Consider the following 27,168-nt stretch of genomic DNA (forward strand, 5'->3'; position numbering starts at 1 on the left):
TAATATGCAATAAATTCTCTTTAAAGCATCAAACAAGAAGAAAAAGCTGCATGAATGAACAATGAAAAAAATTGTTTGGATGCTACATAGGCTTCTAACCACAGAATTCATTCGAAAGTTACAATTCTGTTGAAAAAAACAGAGATTTCTGTACCTTCCTCCTGGTGCCATGAAAAAAGAGCTGCACCTAAGAATTTACAAAATCAATCTACTAATGATCAATAAACAGTCTATTCTGACGATAACTTTTACCTAAAAAAGTCTGGTTTGACTTTTTCTATAGTACAGGAATCGATCTGTATGTAGTTACTTAAGAACAACAACCGGCCACGAAGCTCTGCAACTTAAACAATGGCCCAAACCTTCTTCCGGCAAAATAAAACTGAGTTGCTGGTCTTGTCTGATCATCTGCCAAAAGATGCACTTCAATGTCCCAAAGAAACTTGGGGGCAAGATCTTTTACTTGTGATATAATTGGTTCTTCATCTCTAATAATAATGATACCCTGAAAGCAAAACATTAGCCAATCTTTACCATCACCTGGAATAAATCAAGCAATGCAAAGATCACGGTAGTCGAGAGGGCAAGTTAGTGGATTAACATACGCAGCTGCAGTAGTGGTGAAGCTACCAGAAGTCCTTTAGTTACATTACACAGAACCTTATAGTGAAGAGGTCTACTGCTGGTACACTAAGCCCAAATTTCGATGACCAAAAACAAAATATAAATCAAGAGAGGCAGGTTCTCCAAGGCAAATGAGAGGTAATGCCAATGTACTACTTTCTATAGTAGTAGTATTACAAGGTCTATAACACCTATCATATGTTATGATTTTTGGAGATGTTTTTGTGTGTGCGGTATATAGGACCCAAGAAAATGCATAAGATGCAAAACATCTCAACAGCTTAAGGGGGCACAAGGTGAGCAGCACTATATTAAAGCCAACAAAGAATAGTGAAACATATCCCAGAATAGTGAAACATATCCCAGAGGAGTCGTGCTATTTTGTCTTCTTTGCTTGATTGTTTTATGTAAGAAATGAATTAATTTTCTCCACCCTGTGATGCTATTAATGAAGAACTGCAAGGAATAATCACCAGAAAAATGGAAAGGAAGCAGAGCAACGAGTAATATTAATTACATCAACAACCACATTAATGGCATTAATAGTGACAGAATAATCAGCTAAAAGTATTTCCTGAACAAATATTTTGGTTATACAGATTTTCCTTCAAACAATTTAAGTATTTGCTCACCAAAAGAAAAAGAAAAAAGAAAATGTCAAACTAACTTCCATATACAACCTTACTGGTTATTCTTCTTTTTTTTAAGGCAAATGAAAATTTCAAAAAAAAGAGAGGAAAAAAAAAAGAAATAGTAGGATATTATGCTATGAAAGAACAAAGATAATGAGAAAAATCAAAAAGGAAAAATGGCAAAGCTTGAATGAGTGAATCAAGCTTTTTTTTTTTCTGCTACTTATCTGTTGTGAAGAGGATTTGGACCTGTATACACTTTTCTCTTGTCACCACCAAAAATCTCATCATCGGCACTATCCTTATCTGCATTTCCTCATCGGCACTATCCTTATTGGCACTATCCTTACAGTTTGATTCATCTTCCTCTTAGGCATTTGATCGAACAGGTGGTGTGCTTCGTCCAGCAGATACCGAATTTTCAAACAATTTAACAGATGAAACATTCGGAGTGGAAGCTGCAAATTAGAAGAAAAATTCACTCAATCAGCAAAAGATAAACGCAAACTTGTTACCCTCCCAAAATCATCTACACCTAAGTTCCAAAACACTAAAACAGAGACACCTATCTGTTACAGAATATAACCAATTTCTTACTTCTTCCCTGCAATTGAGGATATAGCAAAACTAATTCAATTGGTGTGTATCAACAGACCAATTTGAAGTTGAAAACTAGATCACGTGCCTAAGCTTAGCAAATCACATCAAATTGGCCTGCGAAGAGCTTCGAAGGTTTCCCACCAAGGTTTTTAAGAAATAAGTTGTTACTCACCTTTGGGAAGAGATTCGAAGCTTCATCCGTGAATATTTCGTCAAAGCTGAATGGTGAAGATGATGAACTCGGACAGCCCTGCTGCGTTGCGATGAAGCTTTTGAGGAGGGCTGCGTTGCGATGAAGCTTGTGGGGTATTTTTTTTGTGCCTTGTTTAATCTCTAATTTTGATTTTTGGGTTTTTTATTTTAATTGATGTTGGTTATAGAGATTAAGTCACCCAAGCTAGATTAATCGGCTAACTAAATAAACATGGTTCGAGTTGAGTTGTTTCATGATTGGGTTAATAAAAGGACACTTGGCAAGTTTAGGAGGGGTGGGATAGGGTGTGAGACAGGGTTGTGAGACAGGGTGTGAAGAACACTCCTCCTCTTCTCCAATTTTTCTCTACTGCTAATTTTCTTTGAATTCCTTTCTTTTCGGGAGGGAGCCTGGGTTTCGTTTTGTTATTTTCCTAATAAAGTTTCTTTTAAATTTTTTTAGTGAGAGATCTCTATTTCTTTAGAGTTCCTAGTGAGAATTTTTGTTCTCCTAATAGTTCCAAGTGAGATTTTGTGTTATTTTCTCTTGTTTTGTTGTTTGAATTTGAATTTACTTTAAATTTGGTTGTCAGATCTAAATTTATTTCAAATTTGAATATATGTCAACAGATCTCATCATCTTTATTGGAACTTATAACTGTTGATTAGTAAATCTGAAGATTGCAACATGCACAGAGTGGGCTGTAGCGATTTATTCTATGAGGAGATTATTTTAAAATTAATGGTACCTTTTAGATCTGTTATTAATTTCTCAGGTCTTTTGTATCTGTTAAATTGCAGATCTACAATTTTAGTGCATGTTTTATCTATCATTAGGGCAACGATGTATATCAATCTGCTTGACAATTCCAGCAATCTGTTAATGAAATGTGTTTTGTTATAAAAAAAAAACAACAAAATGGCATCTCAAAAACACACAATAAATCCTTTCATGCAAAGCTTAAGTGACAAGGGCGTGGTCCAAATTTGGGTAGACCCAATCGTCAAAAACCCAATGATCCAAACACCCATAATTTGGGCCATAAATATTTGAAAGTCAGGTCTAACCAAGTGTGAGCCCAAACCCTGACTGAACGCATATCCATCGAATCTAACAAAGGAGCCAATTCCATCTGTGAAATAAAAAATTTTAGTTGCAGCTGCTAAATGTGTGATGGATCCGTCGCGTCCGCAACTGATACTAGTTATCTGTAAGTGTGAGTACAAGCAGGACCACGAGCAGGTGAGAGGCTGTCTACAGACGACAAAGTCGGAGTCCAACTGAATATTGAAACTTCCTGGATCCACAGAAGAGCGTTACATTTGAGCCCATTTTAGTCAAGAATGGCTACAGTTACGTACAAAGCCGCTGACGGCCCAGATTGGCTCATTTAGTTAACAACCCACGCCTCCTCTTTGAAAGCGGACCAAATCTACAATGCACAGAGCAACTCTCAACTTACTCTCAAAATTGTGATTCCCAGTTACTAAGGTCTCCCAGCCAAAATTGTGCTCCAAATTCGCAAGTCTTTAGAGAATGGTGCAATTAGTAACCTATCATGTCAAACTTGCAAATATATTTATACTCTATAACTGGTTGATCCCCTCTTTTCAATAGTAAAAAAAAAAAACAGAATTTGCATCCTAACAGAGGGGTCACTAGTATCAACTACAGTATTTAAGAAGAAGCACGTCCACATCAAGCAACAATCTCCTAGAGCTGACTATCTACAGAACCCAAAAGAATGCTTTTATCTGTGGAGCTGTCAAACCCAGTGAATTAGAAAAGAAAGATAAATAAGAACAGCCCCACAATTGCCATAAACTATTGATGCCATAAGATTGAGTTTATAGCAACCAAGAAATTTTTAGAGCGCGTCTGGTCAAAATGTTACATTCTCGTAATACAAGAGAAAACCTAAACTTAACCAAAAAAACTAAAAGTTGGAATCTTCAGTGGCTTATAGCAGCCAATGCAGCTGACTACGGATATGTAAGAGCTTCCTACCTATGACATATGTGAATGATGAAGATACATCCTGAAAGGGGAGAACCACAACTATCGAACATGTCTTCACTGTGCAAGAACAAAACAGAAAACAAATTTCATGCCTCCAATTTGATTGCTGTGTCAAGTGAATCGACAGTGCTATTCTGCTGTGTCCATAGTTGCGCATATCTCCCAGGCCTCGACAAGAGAACTTCATGTGGACCTTGCTCTACAACCTTCCCATTCTCCAAGACTATAATCTAACAAATACAGAACAATATCCAAAGTTAGGTGAGGATAAGAACAAAGAGCAGTGAAAGGCCAAAGGAAGGACCAAAAGCAACAGAATAAAGAAAACTGGTGTGCATGAATAAACTGTATCAAGAGATCAAACCAGACATTGCCTCGATTTCAGTAACTCTGGATAAGGGCAATTGTGGTAAGTTAAATTTGCTACAAACTTGTATCAATTAACACTGGACCAAGAACATGATCTTAAACTACTAAAATATAGTTATCAAATTGCTGCCTGGCAATATAGGCAAATGACGTTGGTATGAAGTCCTGGAAAAAAGTGTAAAAAAGATGTTTGCTCTCCAAAAATTTTACCTCATCACACTGCATGGCTGTCGTCAGTCTATGAGCAATAAAAATCGAAGTCCGATTGTTCGAAAGAGACTTCAATGCACTCAAAATTTCTGCTTCTGTCGAGCTATCAAGGGCACTTGTAGCTTCATCGCAAAGCCTAGCAACATAAACAAAAAAATCATGATGTGTTAATAATACCAAAGACTGATGGTCTACAAAACACTTTTCCATGAATAGCAAGGATGTTATTTCATAAAAGGGTAATCCTGGTGTATGAGAGATACATATATTTGCATTAAAATTCAAAAAAAAAAATAGTGAAATTCAATTTCTTATCGTCAACTTGTTTAGTCATATTCTTCCTGAAGGAAAACTTTCAAAATCATTTGCTTCTCCACATTAAAGGTTGCAATAGGTGGTTCGCTAATCCTCTACTCTTTCAACCAAGGAAATTGAGCAAAACAGACATCATATATTTGCAGAACAGACTACAAGCAAGAGAACTTACAAAACAGCAGGTGCTTTTAGGAATGCACGAGCTAGGGCCACCCTCTGCTTTTCACCACCACTAAGCTGCACGAAAATGGAAGACAAACATCAGTTGACCCAAAGAATCACTAAGATAGAAATCTGCAAACTGCATGATTACATCACCATAGAGATTGGTAATTGCCGCTTAGCTCGAAAGACAAATGTTTACCAGCTAGGCTACAGGTATTCGAAAAAGGGAAAAAAATCTAATGAATTGTGACGCTATTCTTCTCAATCCAAATATAGAATCATTTTTCCAAGATACAGCAACAGAAAGAGTACTGAACATATTGAGATATAAACATCAAGCATAAACAACACCTCAAAGGAATAAATTTTTTCCAAGATAAAACTCACTTTAAGTCCACGTTCCCCAACTACAGTTGAATACCTTTGCGGAAAGTTCATGATAGTATCGTGAATTGCTGCCCGTCGAGCAGCATCATGAACCTGACAAATTCCATAAAAATTTAAAATAAGGAAAAGTCATCCAAGGTACCAATCGAGATTATGCATGACAATAAATTTATCAAAAACCTCCTCTTCTGTTGCTGAAAGATGACCATAATGGATGTTATGATATATTGTATCATTGAACAGTACCTGCATTACAACATGCATTGCTTCTGTCACGTATTCTAGAAACCAAATGCCTAAGAATTTAATCTCAAAGTTTCAGAGCAAATAAGAAAAGAGAATGATCTTCCTTTTATTTCAAACTTACAGTGTCTTGTGGAACAACACCAATAGATTTCCGAAGACTCTCTAATGTTACCTTCTGGATATCTTGTCCATCTATTCTTATCTGTCAAATAAAGAAAATACTCAATCAATAAAGTCAAAGTTACAAGGAAAACTTACACACATAACCACCTAATCAAGTACTCCCTCCGTCCCATTGATACTGTCATACATTCCTTTTTGGGCTGTCCCTAAGTGTTTGTCCTTAATTGGCTAACATATTTCTATTCAATTTCTTCATTTACCCCTCAGACACTCCTTAAAAGTCCAATGCATGTCTTTCCATGGGTCCACTGCTATTAACAAGGAAACCAAACTAACGACTTCTGTAGCGCATGACAGCCGCCTAAAGTAAAGCAACTCAGTGACCTCATTACACGTACTAGTTAGCAATGAAAATATGAAGTTGAAACAAACATCAGACTCCACACTTCTTTATATGCTAGTACAATGCTTATAGCTCTTCCAGAGGGTGAAATGGGAAACTAAAGCAAAAACTTTCAAATTCTATCTACTGTTGATAACAATTGCAATTCCCAAAGCGCGACAAACATTGTGGGATGAGGGGAGTAATAATCCAAGTCACCAATTAAAAAATGTAGCAAGAAAGATTACGTTTTTTCTTAAATATGTTTAACACTCAAGTTAAATGCAGAATTTTTTATAGCCCAATCAAAAAGGATGCAATCATCATGCATGCCAAAGGTAAGATCTAAAAAACTGTATAACGAATCAAGCAAAGCACTTCTTTCTCTATATCAACGCCACAAAAGGACTAAATCTACCATGGGAAGTATTTAAAAGCATAACACATTAGAAACACATCAGTGTCACATGAAACACGCAATACTACATTTGATTGTAGTGTACTCAGCGAACCTACTTCCACACTGGTACCCCTATGTCTCATGTTTGTTAGTATTTGTATTGTAAAGGAGAATAGCATTCTTAAATTACTCTATTCCCAATTGTCTCATAAAGATACCATAATTCCTGGTAAAGCATTAAATTAACAAAAAGAATAAAAGAACCGCTGAAACAAAAACTTTCCATAGGCACATATCATTAAGTTCTGAAAATGTGTCTACTTCGAGAGCACGAGGAAAGGAAGAAAGACAAAAGGTTCTTACATTTCCAGAATCAGTGTTGAAAAACCGGAAAAGCAGTCTAAGAATAGTTGATTTACCTGTCCATCCAACACTATAAACATCAGAAATTTATCTTCAAGCCGGGCAAAATTAAGCATCACACTCAAAATCCATACTATTTTCAATCTTTCTTTTCAACAACTTGGATTGAACACTCAAAAGATAAACTGCTGTTAAAGTTTATCAACTGTTTTCCATGATTTGATATTTTAGAATTGCATACAAACTGACAGTGAACCATAGCCTAGTTGGTAAGACGCTTCACTTGTAACCAAGAGGTCACGGGTTCGAGTCATCAAGGGGTTAAATGGGGACCATTATTGATCCTCTAAAATTAAGGGGGGAAAAGAAGGAATCGCAAACACACTAAGCACATGCAAACAGACTGCTTTGAGGCCATCAAGTTCCATATTGCCAAAACAAGCTTAGAATAATTAGTACAGATATAAAGCCTTACCACTACCACTGGTTCCAACAATAGCTACACTTTTTCCAGCTGGAACAAAAAAAGATACCCCATTGAGAATCTTTCTCTCTGGCAAATAACTAAGAGCAGAAATATGAATAGTCACCAACAATGTTTCAAAAACATTCTTCAAATGCAAGACTAAAAGAGCTAAAGCAATAATCTAAACCAACACCCAGCACCAACTAAATAGGAAAAGACAACCAGGAGTGCATCATTTAATAGGTACCTTTTCCCCAAAAGTCATGAAGGTTAGATCATAACATAGGGGAAGCTGAATAAAAGATTTATAGTTCAATACTATTCTATCCAGAATCTGAAACCATATCGTGGTTCACGAGGTATCAACAATCTCCGAGACTTATTTCTTCTACTTTCCAGTTTTTGTCTAGTCAAAAACACTTTTTACGTTCAACATTGAAGGATTATGCCGGGATTCATGACCATAAAATAAAGAATTTCAAGCCCCTATGCTTTGCAATTTATCTTCTAAAAAATGGATGTTTTGTTTGTAAAACAATTGCCTGCTTTTGGGAAGTCAAAATCTAAATTGAGGAGTAGAAGAAAACCTGAAATGAACTTTGTCAAATTGAATGCTCCCCCCTCGTAACTTCAATGGTTTAGCATCATCTGCATCTCTAATCTCAGCTCTCTCCTACGAATGTCATTTGAGGACAGATATTGTTGATGTACAATACCAAAAGGAAACAAAATCATGAAACCATTGACATTGAGCACTTCTAACTTATGCAGAAGTTAAAGCATATGCTTCCGAGGACAAGGCATATTTCATGAATAAAAAATGCACCTTCAAAGCTTTTGACTAAAGATGCATAACGTGAAAATAGAAATCCAAGAAACAATATAAAATTTTATCTTCATTTCAGTTATAACCAAAGTAATAAAGGAAAGAACTTAACATTAAATCTTCACTATCTAAATTTTGAGCTATTTATGCTTGACTAACAACTGAGACTACAATTTTTTCTTCTGATCTCTATTCAAAAAATCTGGCTATTAAACCTTTGTTACGCATCACCATTTCATGCCTAAAAATATCCTCAAAAACTGTTCCTTGCAGCCTCTACAGTTACCATCTATCACATTTCTTGTTTGTTTCAAACTCAAACTACTAGTACCCCTTCCAAAATCCTTGAAAAGATATAGCAGACCCTTAAAAACAAAAAACAGAAAAAAAAAAAAATCAACTACTGCTACATTATCTTTGTTTCTATAACTAAAAAGTACTTTTCTCCAAAAATTATGCGAAAAAAAGAAGATATAATTAACACAAGATATAGTCTTTATCCATTTTAAGCACCCCAAACCCTGAGTCAATATTCCCTCCTCAAAGAAAGAAAGGTAACTAAAAGTTCTATTCATGTCCTCGACTATGCTTTCAAGTTATGGCTTTCATGAAGGTGCAATAACACCTGGCCAAATGAATGAGAGAGAGAGAAAGAGAGACCTAAAATATTTTTTTTTTTGGCTCGGTGACAAATCAAATTAAGAAGATATCAAACATCTCCTGCTTGTTGCATCCCACCTCCACCGGTGGTTAAATGAAATTTTCTAAGTTGGTGTCAAAGTTAAGCTTGGTAGGTAGAGGTTAAGAGACCTCAACCTGTAGGGTCAGTATATTTCAGCATGCATGCTTCTTCAGGCTTCCATATGAGCGTGCCACCAGAAAAGAGCCCCTCCTCAATATGCATATGCATAGACAATAGGGAGGACGGGAGAGCTCAAGGAAGTTTAATATCCAATTGATATCATAGTTTCAAAAAATACTAACAAATCAACCTGAAATGCTGCTCAGACACAAGAATAAGGCGTTATAAAGTCCAGCAGCTTATTTTCATGAATGCAACCAAGAACTTTAACTACCTATGGATCTAAATTGCAAAGAATAAAACTACCTCGAGCAACTGAAACATGGACTTCATATCAACCAGACTCTGAATGGTTTCACGATATACACTGCCAAGGAAGTTCAGAGGGAGTGATAACTGGAACAGCAGCCCATTTACCATGACCTTTAGGAAAACAACTTCTTAGCATAGTCAAATCAGTCTGAAGGTGAGGAATTTAAACAAGCTAACTTGCAGGTAAAAACTCTACCAGATCTCCAACAGTCATCTGGCCATTCATAATTCCATGTGAACACAATACCATAGCAGCTGAAAGAGCTACACTGAATATCACATTTTGGCCAAAGTTGAGAAGTGCTAGACTCCTCTGCGTTTTTAAAGCAGCATCTTCATATCCTGGAAGAAAGTGCCAATATCACCATGATTCCTGAATTTACTATTTTGAACTCACAAATTCTCGGGGTAAAAAGGAACAATTGATCTTAAGGTATAAAGAGTTCTCAAGAAGGCCACACTGCAAAATTAAACTTACCATTTCTCCCAAACCAACCTCCCTTCCCCCCGCCCCCTCCCAAAAAAAAAAAAGCCAAAATAAAATCCCCAAATAAACAACCAGATTAGAACAAAAAAGGCAACCCAAAAGGAAAACAGAAAAGGTTTTATAGTCTGTAGGCAACAGGAAAAATGTGGAACCACCAACCAGAAAAAATCAAACAAAATCTCCCTAATCAAGCAAACAATCTTAGCAGTAACCAGTCCAATCAAGCCACTAATAAGGGCTACCAGATTGATCTCATTTGGCTCTACAATGTAGTTATGCAATTTTAATTTCCAAAGAGACGAAGAAAATAACTACTAAAAAGTCCCCGTTAGCACCTGTATCCATTTAGTTGACCTCTATCTAAGAGATCAAGCCTCCAAGATATTATTCAACTATTTAACTTCAATAGAATGATATTCAGTTTGACATACAGAGTTGATCCTAATTAGGGTGAAAAATTAATCTAAAATTAAGTGTTCTTTCTTCAAAGAAAACTTACTTTTCAGAAATTCATCGTACTTTTCAGCCTCGTATTCCTCATTATTGAAATATTTAACTGTCTGGAAGATAATGACAAAAGGAGATGTTAAATGCATGATAAAAAAATATATTATCAATTCTACAGTCAAAACAAGACATAAGAAAGAAATCTTTGGACTATTACCTCATAATTGATAAGAGAATCTATTGCTCTTGTATTTGCATCATTATCAGCTTTATTCATTGCCTTCCTAAACTTAGTTCTCCACTAGGAAAAACAGAATTTAAGTACACTTTAGGAAGAAGAAAGATTAGATAGGTTCATCACATTGGAGTAACAAAGAAACATCAAACATCCTGCATGGGTGAATTTGTAGCAGCTATAGAATACAGAAAAGACTAATGGTTGATGAATAATGAATTCATCGAAGGGCTACATTAAGCCCTTCTGAAAGTAGAGATGCACCTTAGCTTAAGACAAACAGATTGACAGAAACTATGAAACCTGGAAGAAAGATCCAGTGGTATCCACAAAGAACTTTGTTTGAGAAGAAAATTTAACTCAAGAAACAGCATTTACAAATCTCAACAGTTTCATCACGTTGGAGTAACAAAGAAACATCAAACATCCTGCATGGGTGAATTTGTAGCAGCTATAGAATACAGAAAAGACTAATGGTTGATGAATAATGAATTCATCGAAGGGCTACATTAAGCCCCTCTGAAAGTAGAGATGCACCTTAGCTTAAGACAAACAGATTGACAGAAACTATGAAACCTGGAAGAAAGATCCAGTGGTATCCACAAAGAACTTTGTTTGAGAAGAAAATTTAACTCAAGAAACAGCATTTACAAATCTCAACTCACTGGAGAATACCTGTGTCACGGTCAAAGTGTAAGCAACATACGTTGCTACTGAGAGGGAAGTGATACATGCAAATGGAGCTCCGAATTTGTAGGCAAGAATACCTGATACCATGGAAATCTGAAGGCTTCGTGTTAAAGGTGTTTAAGGAGTAATCAGAAAGAGAGAAACAAAAGCAATTTAATGCCCACACTAGTGAGAATTCTACCTTGAAGCAACACAACATAAATTATTTACAGAAGTAGCTAAAATTTAAAGACTATAGGACTAAAGAAACAAAATGCATGAAGTCAATACCTCTAATATAGTCGGTATCAAATTAAATACCATAGACGAAAGAATAAAATTAATTGCACGGCTTCCCCGATCAATAATGCGATTGAGAGCACCAGTTTCTCGACTGCGTGAAGCAAAGCAAGTTTAGAAACATCAACAGAATTTGATGTTATTTTTAAAAAAATTTAAAAAATCCTAAAATGCATATGCGAGTAAACTTAAATCCAAGGAATAAATCAAAACAGTCATCTTTTGCACACAGGATTGAGTCAGAGAAGGACAGCATTATCTCAAAGATTTATATACACGGCAATAGATGCAATTAAGATGTTAATAATAACACTTCTGAAGAAAATACCTTAGGTGATATTGTAGATCAAGTTCGTGTAAATGAGAGAAAACCTGTAAAGTTGCAAAACGTAAGTCAAAATCAAACATACACAGGCAGCTTATATACTTGCACATGCAGAACAACTGAAATACAGCCAATCAGAAGCGCACATATACTTATCACATCCTACGATCAACTATGACCTACTGAGAAATTAGAAGTTGAAAAGACTGATTACAACATCCATTTCTCAAATGAAATGTAGCAAAACAAGGAAGAGAAGTAGATTAGAAGTAAAAGAAAAAATTTCCAATTAATGCTGCTGAATTCCTTAGAAGTGGCACTAACTAACAAAAAAATCCATAGCTCTCTCACTGAAAAGCACAAAAGGGAAAAAATATTTTTTTGGGAGGTTTTTGTGGGTTTTTTTTTGGGGCTGGGGGGAGGGGAATAAGAAGAAGAAGTGTCATTAGTTATTACCCTCCTGGAAACAGATCGAATGGTTCGCAATGCCACCTTAGAGAAAACTGCAGTTCGCAATTCTGGAGAAAAAGAACATGCCAGAAAGAAAATTAAGAACCCAAATTCCAATATTTACAACACGTTATGGTAAAAGTTTAATCTTTCATGAAAGAGAAAAGACAATCCAAAACTCTCATCAATACGTATGAAGACAAGCATCAGCAATTACATCATAGTGAAGTACCGTTGAAAGCAGACGCCCCAGCTCGTGCTATCCCATAGCCTACCAAAACAGCAGCAGGGCTCACAAAAAGTGCTAACATAGTTGAATTAGCAGCATTAAACCCAGCAAGAGCACCAGCATTGCCTGTTGCTATCGTTAACCAGTCAACAGCAAACTTGAACAAGAATGGTACTTGAACATTCAACACCTGAATAAGCGAAAAAAAGCCACAACAAACAGAAATTCTCAACCTTTGATCTCCAAACAAATAAAGCTTAGAACAGGTTGTAATTTTGTTACTTGACATCTAACGAATCGTGCACTTTTTCCCCTTACCTTGGCACCAACCAAGAAACCTAATGCGGCAACGACCCGCAGCTGGAATTCATAATTGTCCTTCATCCATAGGTACTTTGCTAGAGTCTGCAGGATTTTGGCATCCGGAACTTGGTCTGCTGACACCGCTCCCACTTGCTTTGCCAACGTAGGCTTTTTCCCTTGGGCATCATCCCCACTTTTCGTCGAAAACATCTCAGCTCCATACCCATTTGGCATTGACCCCTATTGTCCATTACAAAACAATCCCAGTTAACATAAATAACAGTACAACATTTCACTAGAAGAAGCAGCAGAGGGAATCAGAAACCTTACATGGCTCTGGGGGGAAGGTTTTGCAGGGACATCTGCTATAAAGCCTTTGAGGTTCTTGAAAAAATAGGGGGAAGTTCTGGAAGAGTTCCACGGACTGAATTTTACGGACAACTGCCTAGCGAAAATTAAGCTATTTCGGGGGATTCTTGAGCCAGTTGCCATGCGAATAGAGCTAATTCCATTTTGGCAGGAATAACGTGAAGGTCCGCAATTGATTAAGGTCTGTGCTCTAGTGAATAAGAGCTCGCCAGCCCTAAAGCACCGGGAAGCGATCGTACCTTGCATTTATCTTCTTCTTTTTTTTTTTTCTTTGAGATCGATGCTGTTTTTCTTATTTCTTGTATACTAGTTTGTTAATGCATTGGCTGAAAGCAAGGGCTCGATTGAGCCTTATGTGTTCGACAAAAGTCCTTTGTGAGATACTTTTGGAGGAGATGGCGGGTCGGTTTTTTTTGGCGTCTTCTGACAAGAAACAGTTGACACGGAAGAGAAACCAAAGACGAGAGAAGCCAGTCACCGCTTTCGGTTTCAGGCTCGAGGAGAAATTTGAAGAAACTTAAAATAAATTATGTGGACCTTGTTTGATAGAAAATAGGCGTTTTTTTTTTGTTTGCCAAAAAAAGAAAATAGCGTACTAATAAAGCTAAAACAAAACACTTTCCGAAGAAGTGAATGCCTTTCTTCTTCTACAAATTTATCAATGTTTATTGTTCTTTTTCTTTTTGTCCTCCTACGCTACGATGGTAACTCAAATGGAGTACTACGCATAAATTGGCGCCAAGTCGTAGTGTCCAGATACATTGTACCATATAGGCACATGATTACCGTAAATTAAGCGAGTTATTCCTAATTTCAGAGAAGAAGGCACGAACAAACGGAGACCCCTTTTTTTTCTTTTGGGTAAATTGCCGTGCATAAAGATAAATTCAAAAAAAAAAAAGAAGAAGAAGAAAAAGGCAAGTGCACCGTTTAAAGTTGAGCAAATTACCAAAAGAGTCCCTCAGCTATTTTTGTAAAGTCAAGATAGTCCCTAAACTCTACTCTTAGCCGATTTAGTCCTTCAACTATATTTGCATGGCCAATTTGGTCCATGAAAGCCGAGCTATCCCCTTTTTTTTTTGGCACTAATGACAGGTGAATACTGGGGTAAAATAGGAGATCCAGCTATAACGGTTATTAAAATTAGTGTTGAGGACACACTCGAAATGTGCACAATATTAGGTCAAATCATTTGTTACCTAAAAAATTTTAGTATAGAAATTTCATCAACAAAAAAAAAAATCATTTAGATTTTTTAATAGTTTTTAGAATAGAATTTCAAAACAACTTGATGGTTATAATGTTTATAGATAGTTAAGCAGGCAACATGCATTTGTAGATAGATATGATGAAATTTAATTGTACTCGTGATAGTCGTCAATATGGATTTATGGATAGTTCTGTGATTAAATTAGAAACGTAAATTAAGTTTTTGTATAAGTAAAATTAGACATATAAAACAGGATCTAATTGGTGCTCATTAGATACTCGTTAAAATATATTTTAAGTGTCATTTTTTTTAAATGTAAGATTAATTAAACAAAGTAAACAAATACAAGGGAGGGTAGATAAAATTAAATTAGAAAAGTATATAAATGCAAAAAAAAAAATATAATAATTATTAGTATGTGTATATACATGATATATTAGGTTAATTTTAGATGTGTTAATGTATGTCCAATCATTGAGCATCCGTTAAAAAAATCTATAAAAAAAATTTACACCATAACCCATGGCTCTCCATGTATATATATAGTATAATGTAAAAAGAAGCATATATTTGTCAAGAAATTATCAATGAATTTGAATCATATACAGAAGCAAAAAATTTTGGAGCTTCTTTGCACGAATCTAACGACAATAACCAACTTCTTGCCAGCCGCAACAAATAAGGGAGCTGCGAGCTTTAATTACGAGGTTGTCAAGTGGATTACAAAGGTTGAACACATAAATATAGTCAAGGGACTAAACTGGATAAAAAGAAAAGTTTAGGGGCTATTTTGCTTTAAATAAAATAATTGAGGGACCGTATCAGTCATCTGCTCTTTAAAGTTCTACGGTCCTCCTCGGTAAAGCTACGCCCCATCCATACCGGTTGGGTTCGTTTTTGGTTTACTTCTCTGTTTCTTCATTCCACATCTCTTTTAACCCCGCAAACGAAATACAGAATCCATCATACATGAATAACCAGTAGTGTTTCTCTTGGATTACCCATTGTTCAAGTTTCCTGCTAACATAAAACCTTGCGGCAACCCCTTTTTTAAAAAAAAAAAAAAAAAAAAAACTGATGTTTATGCCGTCAAAAGTTGCCAGTAAATCTCGTCATTAGGTGGCTGAAAACATTGTCCCCACTCCGACAAAAGAAAAAAAAAAAAAAAAAAGAGAACCTTGCCCGTATTTAAGAAGTGGTGGCAAGCTCTTATTTTCAGAAAAACTGAATCCAGAAGAGATGGCTGGATCAGCTCACAGAAACTCAAGTAAGATGACAATTTCAAGATGTCCCTTGCTTGGAAAGCAATTTTTTAACATGACAATTGTTACATTTTCCTTAAACACATTTTCTAATCACCTTTTTATCTCACATATATTAAAGCATTACAATAATTTTTCTACAAAAAATCCAAAAAAATACAATCCAAACATACGCAGCTATGCGAGAACTTTCTCCTCTGGTCAGACGGAAAAGCTTTACAGCTAAAACTAATATCATGACACACAAAAATACTTGCATAATTACAGAGGGTAGGAGGACGCAGAAAAACCTAGACATAAACTTTCTGTGTCATCCTAATCTTTCATGTTTCCAATTGTCTTCTTTTTGTGCAAATAGCGAGAGAACGAATTTACAAGCGCAACCGTGGGGAACTAATTTTTATGCCTGCCAAGCCTCCCAAAGTCCAGATCCATGAGCCTATTGGATGCAGGCATCGGAGCTCGAGTGTATAGGCCAACTGATTCTGGAATGTCAAGATCAACAGTCATTGAACGGCCAGCAGTGACGCGCTTGATGTCAAGCTCGCTGAGTTGATGAGCTTCAAGTTTTACCTTGTCAATTAGTTCAAAATGATGAGGAGACATGCATGCTTCACCAATTCTTCTTTGCAAGTCCTCTACTTTCCTTTTCTGATACTCCTGATTCTCCATTTCATTGCCTTCCTCTCCTAACTGCTGGTATAAAGATGTTAAGTTTGATAGTACCCAGATCTGAGTTGGAATATCATAGAGCTTCTTTGCCAGTGTGAGAGAGGATCTCAAGATCTCTCGAGCTTGTCCAGCATCACGAAGAGCTAGAGCCAAGTTTCCCAAGGCAGTCAGATATTGTGAGACAAGTTGCAGACTTCCTATAAAATTGTGTGTTATCTGCAAGCCAGATGCCAGCCGAAGTCTCGCTTCTTGTAGATTATCCTGCCTCATCAAAAGAAGCCCATAAGCAAAAAGGACACTAGTTTTCTCCCGCACTCCAACAAAGGAATCCATTATGCTATATACTGGGCCAATCAAATCAAGTGCATTTGAAGAGGATTCAGCATCATCTATGCAAATATAAGCGACTGCAGCATAAATTTGGTACATTGCTTTCATTGATTTGCTCTCTGTCATTTTTGAAGCCTCGACAAAATGGAAGGCAGCTTCGTTATAGCATCCCATGGCATGAGCGTACTGTCCTCTAAGCATCTCAATAATACTCTGACAAGCCTGTAAAATTGTTGGAAAACGAAGGTACCAATTTCTCATTTCTACCAATGCCATTTGTGCTTCCACAAATTCCGACCGCGTAAGATCCACTGCTACTTTATTTTCCAGGAACTGCATTAAAAGCATCAAGTAGACGCCAGCCATCCAAATAGCAGAGTGTTGAAGATCCACTTCCTTCACCACATCATCTATCCCCAGTTTCTTTAATTCCTCTTGAATAGTTTGTATTCCCGACTGAATCCTCTTTCCACACTCTCTAAAAAGTCCTTTAGGACGGCTGAAAACAACGACACTGAGATCAACTAATGCATATATAGCACCCTTCGGTAGCCACTCCCCATCAATAGGAGGAGGTGCCAACTCAAGTTTATCCCCAAATGCACGTTTAACATTTCCAAAATAAGCCGGTTCTATAGATTCTTTGCCAGTTGAACTCACTCCAGTAAAACTACTAAGCTGCTCTTCTAGGCGTCTCAGTTTCTCAGAAAGTGCAGATCTGTCCCTGTACCCTAAGTCAGGCCGAGAAAGACTTAGATTTACTGAATCAATCTCTTTCTTTATTTCCCGAATATGTTGCGTCCGCTCTAAGTCAGACTTCATTGCAGCATCCACTCTGTCCACATGTTGAGCAGCACTCTTGTAGTCACAGACTCGGAGTAGATAGAATATGTGCAACATCTCATTATAAAAGAGTAAACCAAGGCACTGTTGTCCCTTTTGAACCCCAGCAGAAAAAACAAAATTGCAACATCAATTGACATTGAATGTGCAGTCTTTAAGATAACAACAGAATAAATGTACCACATATAAACGTTCTAGTGTGATTGCATAGAAACAAATGTACACGGACACATCCATAAACCAGGACCATCTGTGTACAAAAATAGTAGTGGCGATTGTGGTATGTATCTATAAAACATAAGATAGAGACAAACAGGAAAAAGAAAGCCTCGAGAAAAAGTCGGCCAGATTCATGCATATCACTGGGAATTTATATCTACAGCAGGAGCATTCTCTGTCCATGCACCTGAACTATTTTCAGCTAAATAAAGGGAAATATCTCAGGTACTTGGGTGATGAAAAATGTGGAAAATAATCAGGAAAATTGCACTATACATGGAGCCATTCAAGCCCTAACTACAAGTTCACACATCATGGTGTCGTAGCAATAATCTACACATCTCATTTTCTTTCTACTTGTTTAAGCATGATTGGTTACAAATTTTAGTTGACGATTCCTCAACTACACCAGCATTTGATCATAACAAAAATCAAGCAGAGTAGAATTCAAAAAAATTCATCTGGGGCTGGCTAATCCTAGCGATATCTTTGGTCCATGACAAGCACTGGTTTGGTACTGTATCAGTGACTTCCCCTCCTTATAAGCATTTAGTTAATAAGGATGACTATGCTCACAAAATTTTTCATTTCATGTTTTTGAAGTGTATGGAGAAAACAAAAAAGAATTTTTCAGCGGAAGGGACGACAATGAAGCACGTGATCCCAGGAACACCTTTGAACCATACTCTCAATATCTAAGGCTTGACATACTAAATCTATTCATATGAAGAATAAGAAAAACATGTTAAGAGTCAACTACAGAGCTTCCCATGCTCTGAGACAAGATAAATATTCTGATCCTATCCATTATGTAGTCATGCTCCAAAGGGTAGTTCCTTGCTTGTTACTCGTCCTTTCAAATCTTTTAACCATACTAGTCTAAATGCCAAAAATTTTATTACTTATCAAGCTATAAATCTACATAATTAGGACAACAATCCGTAATGCTAATATCAGTATTTAGTGTGTAAGAGAACTACTCCCACAGCATCATCCGTTATATGATCCTGTATCACCAACAATCAGCTATAACAAAAGACACAACTAGAAGAAAAGACCCCTGAAAGCAAATAATCACAACTTACTAATAGATATCCAAGAAAAATGGGAGAACAAGGAGAGTCTGATTCATTCTTACTTTTTCAGGTGAAAAAGATTCCCATAACATATTGCACCTCTTGACAGCTCCCTCCACCAAACTTACATCACTCCATTGCATAAGGTGCACATGCAAGATTGATGTAGCAAAAAACATCTGATCCACCAACAGCATTTAGGAGATCAAAAATGTAAAATGGAATATTATTTCTCATTAGCTAATAAAGAAAGAAATCAGACTAGCTGGGGATGCCAAGAGGTTTCAACAGGTTGTTTCCATATAAACAAAGAGGAAAGATGCAACTTAGACATGTATACAGATTAAAAGGAAAAAATACCCTTCTTTTATTCTGCCAAAAAATGCTGGACAAAATCTCATTAGCAAGAGTGACTATGAGTCGGATTGGAAGTACAGATGTACATGTTAACTGAGACTAACCTGCAACTCTTGATAACACATTTTGGTTGCACAGATGTATCCATGCTCCAAAGCAGTAATTGAACCTTTGTAGTCTCCCTCAATAATTAAAGCATTTGCTATTTGAGAATTAAAGTTGCAGAACCATAATCTTCCGGTAAACCTTTTATAGAAGTAATTCACCCATTAGTATAATAAGTCCAAAATCACAGTCACAGCACAAGAAGTGAAATAAGAAAAGCTTATGAGCTCAGCTTGATACCAATCTTCATGGGGCAATACAAGACCAAAAAGAGCACATACCCATCTCCAGATGTTGCAGTGAGTTCTAACCCCTTGTTTAATATCTGTTTTTGAGAAGGAATGGCTCCTACAAGATGGTAGCACTGGCTCAATAAGCTAAAGGCTCTACACTTGAGCTCAAAGCATGAAGGGATAGACTTTAGAAGCAGTTGCTGCAACAAGTAAAGTGTGTTGGTCAAAGCAGTTATGATACATTCACAGCAAAATAAAGGTACATCTAAAGTAATTCTCCATATCATATACTAGAGCGTCAATTATCAAAACTCAGTTGTAATGCTGCACATAAATTAAAAAGGAAAAGAAAACCTATACGTGACACATTCTCTTTATTTTGCTAATTAAAACAAGTATGTCAGTATCTCATAAGGAAAACGTCATGAATCAATAAGACTCAGCTTCAATACAATTCTGAAAGCAAGTTGTTAATTTGCAAGAGACAACAAGATTAGTACTTCAAAGGCCTGGGAAGCATGGATTTTTCTAAAAGGCAACTAATCTCAGAAAAATTCACATAGATTTGACTTTTCTTAGACCATACCAGTACGCCATTTGGGAGAAAATGAGAAGACCATACCAGTAATAGAGAACAAAAGTATCAATATTGAACACTAGGTAGACAAGTCTGGAAAACACATATTGTTTGGTTTTTGCAACTGCAACTAAAATAAGAGGCGAAGGCTAAAATATCACTCTGATATAGCAGATAAAGCATCGCAAGAGTTGACAAGGATATCATCGTTGGAAGTGACAAGTAATGCATGTTGAGCATTTCATGACTAATGGATGAAAAGCAGTATAGAGCTGGGTGATGCAACTGATTCGCCTTATAATGGGTGGCCATCAACTTGCAGTCAGCATAAACATAAGGTACTAATGTCTCAATATGACTATCATTCGCAATCCATATTAGAAAAGGAGACGTACAATTAACACTTTCATCGTATGCATTCTACAGATTTGCTTCTTAAGTATGTCCACGTCGTGGCAGCATTGTACAATTAAATTTCTACATGCCTGTTAATTTTGCACAATATCCATTTTGTAATCGATCTAGATGCTCTAATAATAGGACTAGGATGATAAGTCATCATAATGGCCCCGCGTTATTGTACACCCCTATAGGCAGAAAGAATTTTATGTTGATCACATCTTCCCCATTCTCCTAACATCCATTATGCGAAAAATCATTTATCCACTAACGCTAACACACCGATGCTATACATTTCTCTAGTTTTGACCCATTCCCAACCCAAAAAATTAAAATCAAGTAAAGTGGGCCAGCAGAAAAATAGGAGTATTTATCTGCAAGATTTGACCGATTCTAGTTAATACAAAAATTTCCTAATATGGACCGTAACATGAAAGACCTATTCTTAAACTTTACAATCTTGCTGTCTTAAAATCCTATATTGATTAGAATTTTCTTTTTTGATCCATCCAAATAGGATTAGAATTTTCTTTTTTGATCCATCCAAAATCACAACACATCCACGTTGTGCATCCTCAAACCATACCTCATGACGAGACAAACATTTCCATTTTCAGGGGTTTGTTAGGAGTGGTGTGGGAGAGATTGCATAAAGCAGAAGCAAAAAAAAACTAGTGAGAGAATAAAATGCATCAAGCAAGTTTTTATGGTAGGAATCATTCGTAAAAGACTAGACAAATCACCATATAACAAAACTCAGAAATAACTCTCTCAATCGAACGACCATCAGACAATCGTCAATAGATGTCACCAGGATGTTAACCCTTATATGCCATTATAAGTTACATGGCATTCTCGCCCCGACAAAACATTCACAATATTGATCCAATAATTAATCCTCAATTCTATCCTCATTTTTCAATTCTAACATAAAATGAGATCCAAATAGCACTACTGATACTGATAGTCGAAGCTTGGCATATTGCCTAAGCTAAAAGGTCGTTTTACCTCTTAGACCAGCCTTTGCTAACATTAACTCCGCTTAGAAAGCGTAAAAGCATCTAACCCTCTCCCACACTCTTGCTCCTCCCTAATTCCGAATCCTAAAGACTAAAAGTTTCATGAACGCACATCTATCAAATAAATTAACAACATGATTGCATTTGGATTGGTCATTTTTTGAAAAACAAGTTTTTCATATACAATGTTACATAATACACAAACAAAAACAACCTCAAAAATACCAAAAACACAACAAAATAACCACAAAAATACCAAAAACAATCTCATCTACAGTAAAAAAATTTCACTTACATTGTTATAGTAAAATATTTCAAAAACACCCTCAAAACAGCTAATTCAAACGGAATAATAAAATAATAATAATAATAATAAACACACCCGAATACTATGAATAAAAAGCAAGGAAGAGAGGGATGATGAGTACAGACAGCGCGTTCGAGATGGGCTTTGGCGTGGTTGACGTTGTTGGAATGCTTGAGAAGGAGAGTGGCGACGCGGAGGCGAGTCTTCACTTCGACTATGGGGAGAAAGGAGACCTGACTTTGACATATGGCTTCCAAGCACTTAATGGCCTTGCCCATTTCGCCCTGGTTCTCGTGCTGATCCGCTAATCCCCACAGCCCTTCAGCTACTGCTTCCATCTTCTCCAAATTTCCGACGCCCAAATAGTTGAGCTTGCAGTTCCCTCCGACCTCACTCCATCAGATTCAGAGGTTTCTTCAGTAGGAGAAAGAATTTACTCCACTTACCAGTTGGGCTAACTGGTATTAGTACTAAATTTTGGGCTGCGAATTCGCAATTGGATACTAGCATGTTTAGACCCCCGGGAGGAGAAGGACTGAGTCCACGGTCTTACTGAACCAGTGCCCCGTTACGGAAAAAGAAAAAAAAAAGAAAAAAGGAAAATATGAGAGTATCAATTTTCTCCTCACTAAAAAGGAATACGGGGTCGTTTCATGTAAGCAAATTGTAGCTTGGGTAAACTACCCTTAATAATAAAAAATGTCGCATTTTAATCATTCAGTCCATTTTCACCATTAGAATTTAGACCCATCAAATTTTGCAGTGAAATCTGTAAATTTTAATTGAGAACATAGATTGAAGAATTGAGATTTGACGCTTTCTATTATTAAATGAGCCAATTTACGACTTGAAAAACCAAACATTGATGATTGAAATAATATAGGAATTTTCTACGTAGTTTATTCTTGTAGTTTTTACGGTACTTGAAAAGGCAATTACAAACTTTTATTCCCATTAAAAAAGTGATTCATTAGCTCATTGAGGGGTTGAAATTAATGTAGCATATATTTTTACATGCAAATCATGGTTTTAGTCAAAAACATGCTTATATCACGAAATCCAAGTTTCAATGTTCTCAATTGGCATAGAGGTGTCAAAACGGGTGATTTGAACGGGTTCGGGTTGGATAAAATGAGTAATGGGTATAAGCGAAGCGAGTCAACCCATTTATACCCATTTAATTAGATGGGTATAAATGGATAAGTTAAAAAATGAATTGGGTAACCCAATTACCCATTTATTTTAACTTTTTGTAAATTCATTTTTGCAAATTAAGTTATCAATTTATACCATCTTTTGCACCCCATCATTAGTTTTAAATATTTACTTATAATGTTCAATAAACCTAATTATCAATTTTTTCCCATCTATACTCTATGTCTCAAAATTACATACTATTTAATAATTAAACAATAAGAATATAAAAATTTGAACTAAGTACTATAAAAGTTAATATAAAAACTTAATCCAAAACTTTTGAACCTCTAGCAATTTTTCACGTATAAATTTAAATTTTCATTTTGAAAAAGTAAGAAAAGAAGCTAAAACTTGTCATAAATTGGTAATATTGAAAAATGAGCAAGTTAGCAAACTAAAAGAAAATAAAATGATAAGATAAAATCAATAAATAATAATAATAATAATAATGAAACAAAAATAGTTAACATCATGACAAAATGAAAACTTTGAAAAAAAAAGAGAGAGGAGGTTTGGGGGAAAATAATTTTAAATGGGTTAATTGGGTTTGATGGATTACCTAATAATAAATGGATATTATTAGATAACCCATTTATATTCATATGCAAAAATTTAAAATACATATACTCATCTATTCATGGACAGATATGAGTAAATTTAGTTAAATGAATTTGTTTGATAGTTATAAATTGGCACAACTAGAAAAATAGAAGTACCGACTGACTGACTATATTGCCAGCAAGTAAACAAACAAGGTCATGACACTTTTGTCCGAGTTTCAGTTACATTTTCCTAGTAGTACCATTTTAAGCGAGAAGGAAATGCTGGGTCAACCATACAACTTTTTCTGCAGACATGATGATTTTTTCTTTTAATCCATCAATTAATTGCGAGCCTGTTCTTCTATGTCTATTAAAACAGAGACACTTTGTCTCAGCAAAACATAGGCCCTCTCAACAATCCCTATCAATTGCAGAGCTTAACATTTTTCAATTGTAACTTGTAGACTTTTAGTCTTGATCATAAGCATCTGAAATTTAGAAACTTGGGGCATGTATATTAAAAGTAGTCCTTTTCTTTAAGTGTAGAATCACAATAATTAGACAAGTTGCAGGCTAAGAAACACTTGCAGGTCAGTAGGTTGGACTGAGGATTGGGGTGCTTAATTCATTATCGTTATTATTATTATTTCTAAATTCTGGTGGGGGATATTTCATTCCTATTTCCTACACCGGGATGTAAAGTGTATCGAAGTTCTTTTTTGACCAAAAATTGATGCCGTTCAAGGGTAGTGGCAGTCGATCCTGGGAATCGTCCTAAAATTAATGCCTCCATTTTCAAAAGCGTTTCTGGTCATCGATCACAAGATTCAGGATCCATGTTTGGACTTTGGAGTCCTCGAGGGAAAAAGAGAACGCTACAACTTTGGCGTCCTGCTTACTGGGTGACCGAACTTGAACGCCACAGCAACGTTAGGACGAGGTCTTGTTTCATTATATTTCGGATTATATTTTGGGGCAAAGGATATTTTAAGTTTATAAATTTACTTAATTTCTAATGGGAGTTGGTGGTAAATAAATTCACCATAAAAGTGTTGACAATCACCTAAGGGTGGCAACGGGAGCGAGTGTCTGCAGAGATAGAAATAGGACAGGACGGGGCGAGAAAATTTCCCCCCATCTTAACAGAAAAATTCCCTTTATTTTCTTCAACAATCTTTCCATTCATGACCTTTATGCCCCGAATGAGATACTCCTCTACTATTTTGTAAGGGTGGCAATTCTCAATACGGTCTATAAATATGATTCAAATTTAACATGAAATTAACGGGTATGATTTACTGTTCATAAGTTCATGTTAAAACTAGGTCAATCCCAAATAACCCGCCAAGCAAATAGGTCCAAATCAGTTCAAACACAGGTTGACCCAGTTGATTCGTCGGATGTGTCTAATGTATAGTTTATAATTTAATAAATAAATTAGAGGTATAAAGTAAATAAAAAAGAAAAGTAACCAAAACTATAAATTTGTATTACGAGAACGGAATCATAAATATTATGCAAAAATAAGATATTTATTTATGAAAGTGTCATAGTTTTGTTTTTGTTCATGATTTTTTTCGTACATAAAAAAACCCAAAAATCTTCTATAAGCACCACGTACAAAAAGCTATGAACGTGTTGTAATTTTCTATATTCTTATAGAAATTCTATTATTAAAAAAGGTCCACCATGCTATCAAGGTAAGAGAGTAAATTTTTTTTAAAAAAAGTTAAGCAAACAGATTGCTCGGATCGAGTTGGGGTGATTCATGAAACTAGCGAATGGTGTTAGAATTAAAAGGGTTGACCAATTTAATTTTTTGAACCGTGCTCGCGTTAAGGTGCTGCTGTTCAGAGTACCTAAATGTCAATCAGACCCGCCAACTCGCGGGCCGACCTGATCCAACACCACCCACCCCCAACTGTTTTGGTCTTCGGTTCATTTTCAGCTGGGATATTCGGTGCTGACGGAAAAGCTAATCTATAGGTAGCAAGCGGCAATGGAAAGAAGAGAGCGTGGACAATCCTTTACGGCAAGAGGAAATTTTGTCCTCACTATGGGTCTGTTTGATAACATAAAAAAGTGCTGAATCTGAATTTTTTCAGACATTCAGATGTTTTCAGTGTTTGATAAATAAAAATCTATTTGCTGAACTTGTTAAGCAGTGCTGAACCTATGTGTATTTTTTTCAGCACAAGAATCCTAACTGAATGCTTAATTCTGATAAGAATCAATAGAATTATTTCAATTACCTTATCTTATCTACCAAATCTACCCTTGTTTGTTAATTATGTTCAAAATTCTTATCTAATTAAACAACATAATATTCTCTATCTAACGATTTTTAGTTTTTCTTTTCTCCCTTTTTAATGACTTTCACATCTTTTCCATACTCCTCATATAATATATTTCATCTTTTATATTAATTTGATTTAAAAATAAATATTGTCATTTTCATACCTAACAATTTTAAACTAATTAAATCATAGATTTTATTTCTTTTTTGAATGAAAGGATATAAGGGCAAAATTGTCAAATTAAACTTATTAAGCATTCAGTTATAAATATTTATCAAACAGCATAAATAGGTTTAGCATTAAAATTCAGACATTCATATATTTTTTTCAGTGCTTAAAATTCAGTAAATTAATTGTTTCAGTATTCAGATTTCAGAATTCAGACTTCAGAATTCAGATTCAGTTTTATCAAACGGAACCTAAGGTTGTGTTTGGATTGCATTTTCCGTCATTTTTCATGGAAAAATTACTGTAGCGATTTGATATATGTGAGGGAAAAAGGTAATAGGGAAATGTGATCACGGAAAACGACAATATTTTCCGACGGAAACAAGCAAGCCAAGCATGACAACTCTTCTTCAAAATTCTTTACAGGAAGTGGAAATTTTTCACATAAAAATAATTAATAACCAGGGCATACAATTGCGATCAAACTAACTACTGACCTTTTATTTTTTCGGTTGGGTTTAAACAAGTATGTTGTCACCACCAAAATCCACCCACAACGGAATATGTACAGCCCAGGTCCTGTATTTGAGCACGAATTAGTGTGATTCGATTTACTATTCCCATCCAACACTGAAATCACACAATTCTGGTTACGATGCTCCTTGCTTTACTCAGTAGTTTGAAAAGGCCAGGAAAGTCCAATTAATTTGGTATTTGTTGGCCGACCGAATCAGCAGTACTAAAACTACAAGAACCACTTCACATTAATAAAAATGCTGTACACGTAAATTAAGTAAAGAGCATTCAAGAAAATGGGGAGTGCCCTTGATCGATGGGAAAGAAAATTGTCGAACTAATTAACCTTTACCGTGTAGTTGGTAAACATCCTGCGTTGGGTTGTGGGTTCATCTGTCCTAACACATCTTTATGTCCTTTTAGTACTATGTGAATTCTCAATTTCTCACTGTGGAATTGGGCATGCTTGTCTTCATTGTCACGACAAGATCAGGTATGGTCCAGTCATTAGGCAAACTGAAGTTATTCCACTTGGGAAGTGGTTAAAAGTCGAAACGTCTCAAAGCGCTAAACGTGTCAAAACTCAAAAGG

The 27,168-nt window shown here is 35.9% G+C and overlaps 2 protein-coding genes and 1 long non-coding RNA gene across 4 annotated transcripts; all 3 read right to left on the reverse strand.

Annotated features, from left to right (window-relative positions):
- Window positions 1-62: 62 nt before the first annotated feature.
- Window positions 63-2,434, reverse strand: LOC140012945 (uncharacterized). The gene is made up of 2 exons (XR_011819959.1): window positions 2,029-2,434; window positions 63-1,714 (listed from the first exon to the last, which is right to left on the reverse strand). It is a non-coding gene; the product is annotated as an uncharacterized lncRNA (long non-coding RNA).
- A 1,429-nt stretch (window positions 2,435-3,863) lies between these two features.
- Window positions 3,864-13,829, reverse strand: LOC113712416 (ABC transporter B family member 25, mitochondrial). Of its 2 annotated transcripts, none has more exons than XR_003453292.2 (20): window positions 13,210-13,829; window positions 12,895-13,119; window positions 12,580-12,766; window positions 12,354-12,415; window positions 11,901-11,944; window positions 11,564-11,666; window positions 11,279-11,386; window positions 10,586-10,669; window positions 10,421-10,481; window positions 9,631-9,776; window positions 9,429-9,545; window positions 8,082-8,167; window positions 7,504-7,592; window positions 7,029-7,084; window positions 5,882-5,962; window positions 5,695-5,760; window positions 5,549-5,607; window positions 5,135-5,199; window positions 4,648-4,783; window positions 3,864-4,298 (listed from the first exon to the last, which is right to left on the reverse strand). XR_003453292.2 is itself a non-coding variant. In XM_027235837.2 (20 exons), exons 1-20 carry the CDS (start codon window positions 13,492-13,494, stop codon window positions 4,155-4,157), a joined length of 2,238 nt encoding a protein of 745 aa, XP_027091638.1. In that variant the 5' UTR covers window positions 13,495-13,818; the 3' UTR covers window positions 3,864-4,154. The 2 variants fall into 2 exon arrangements, 1 of the variants encoding a protein (XP_027091638.1); XM_027235837.2 differs by having other exon boundaries at window positions 5,515-5,607; window positions 13,210-13,818.
- Window positions 13,830-15,805: 1,976 nt separating this feature from the next.
- Window positions 15,806-22,321, reverse strand: LOC113712427 (sister chromatid cohesion protein SCC4-like). Its single transcript, XM_027235852.2, has 5 exons — window positions 21,983-22,321; window positions 19,604-19,755; window positions 19,322-19,463; window positions 18,923-19,039; window positions 15,806-17,658 (listed from the first exon to the last, which is right to left on the reverse strand). The coding sequence occupies exons 1-5, from the start codon at window positions 22,193-22,195 to the stop codon at window positions 16,114-16,116; spliced, it is 2,169 nt and encodes a 722-aa protein (XP_027091653.1). The 5' UTR covers window positions 22,196-22,321; the 3' UTR covers window positions 15,806-16,113.
- Window positions 22,322-27,168: the final 4,847 nt, after the last annotated feature.

The sequence above is a fragment of the Coffea arabica genome, chromosome 1e (genome assembly GCF_036785885.1).
Source record: "Coffea arabica cultivar ET-39 chromosome 1e, Coffea Arabica ET-39 HiFi, whole genome shotgun sequence".
NCBI classification, from domain to species: domain Eukaryota; kingdom Viridiplantae; phylum Streptophyta; class Magnoliopsida; order Gentianales; family Rubiaceae; genus Coffea; species Coffea arabica.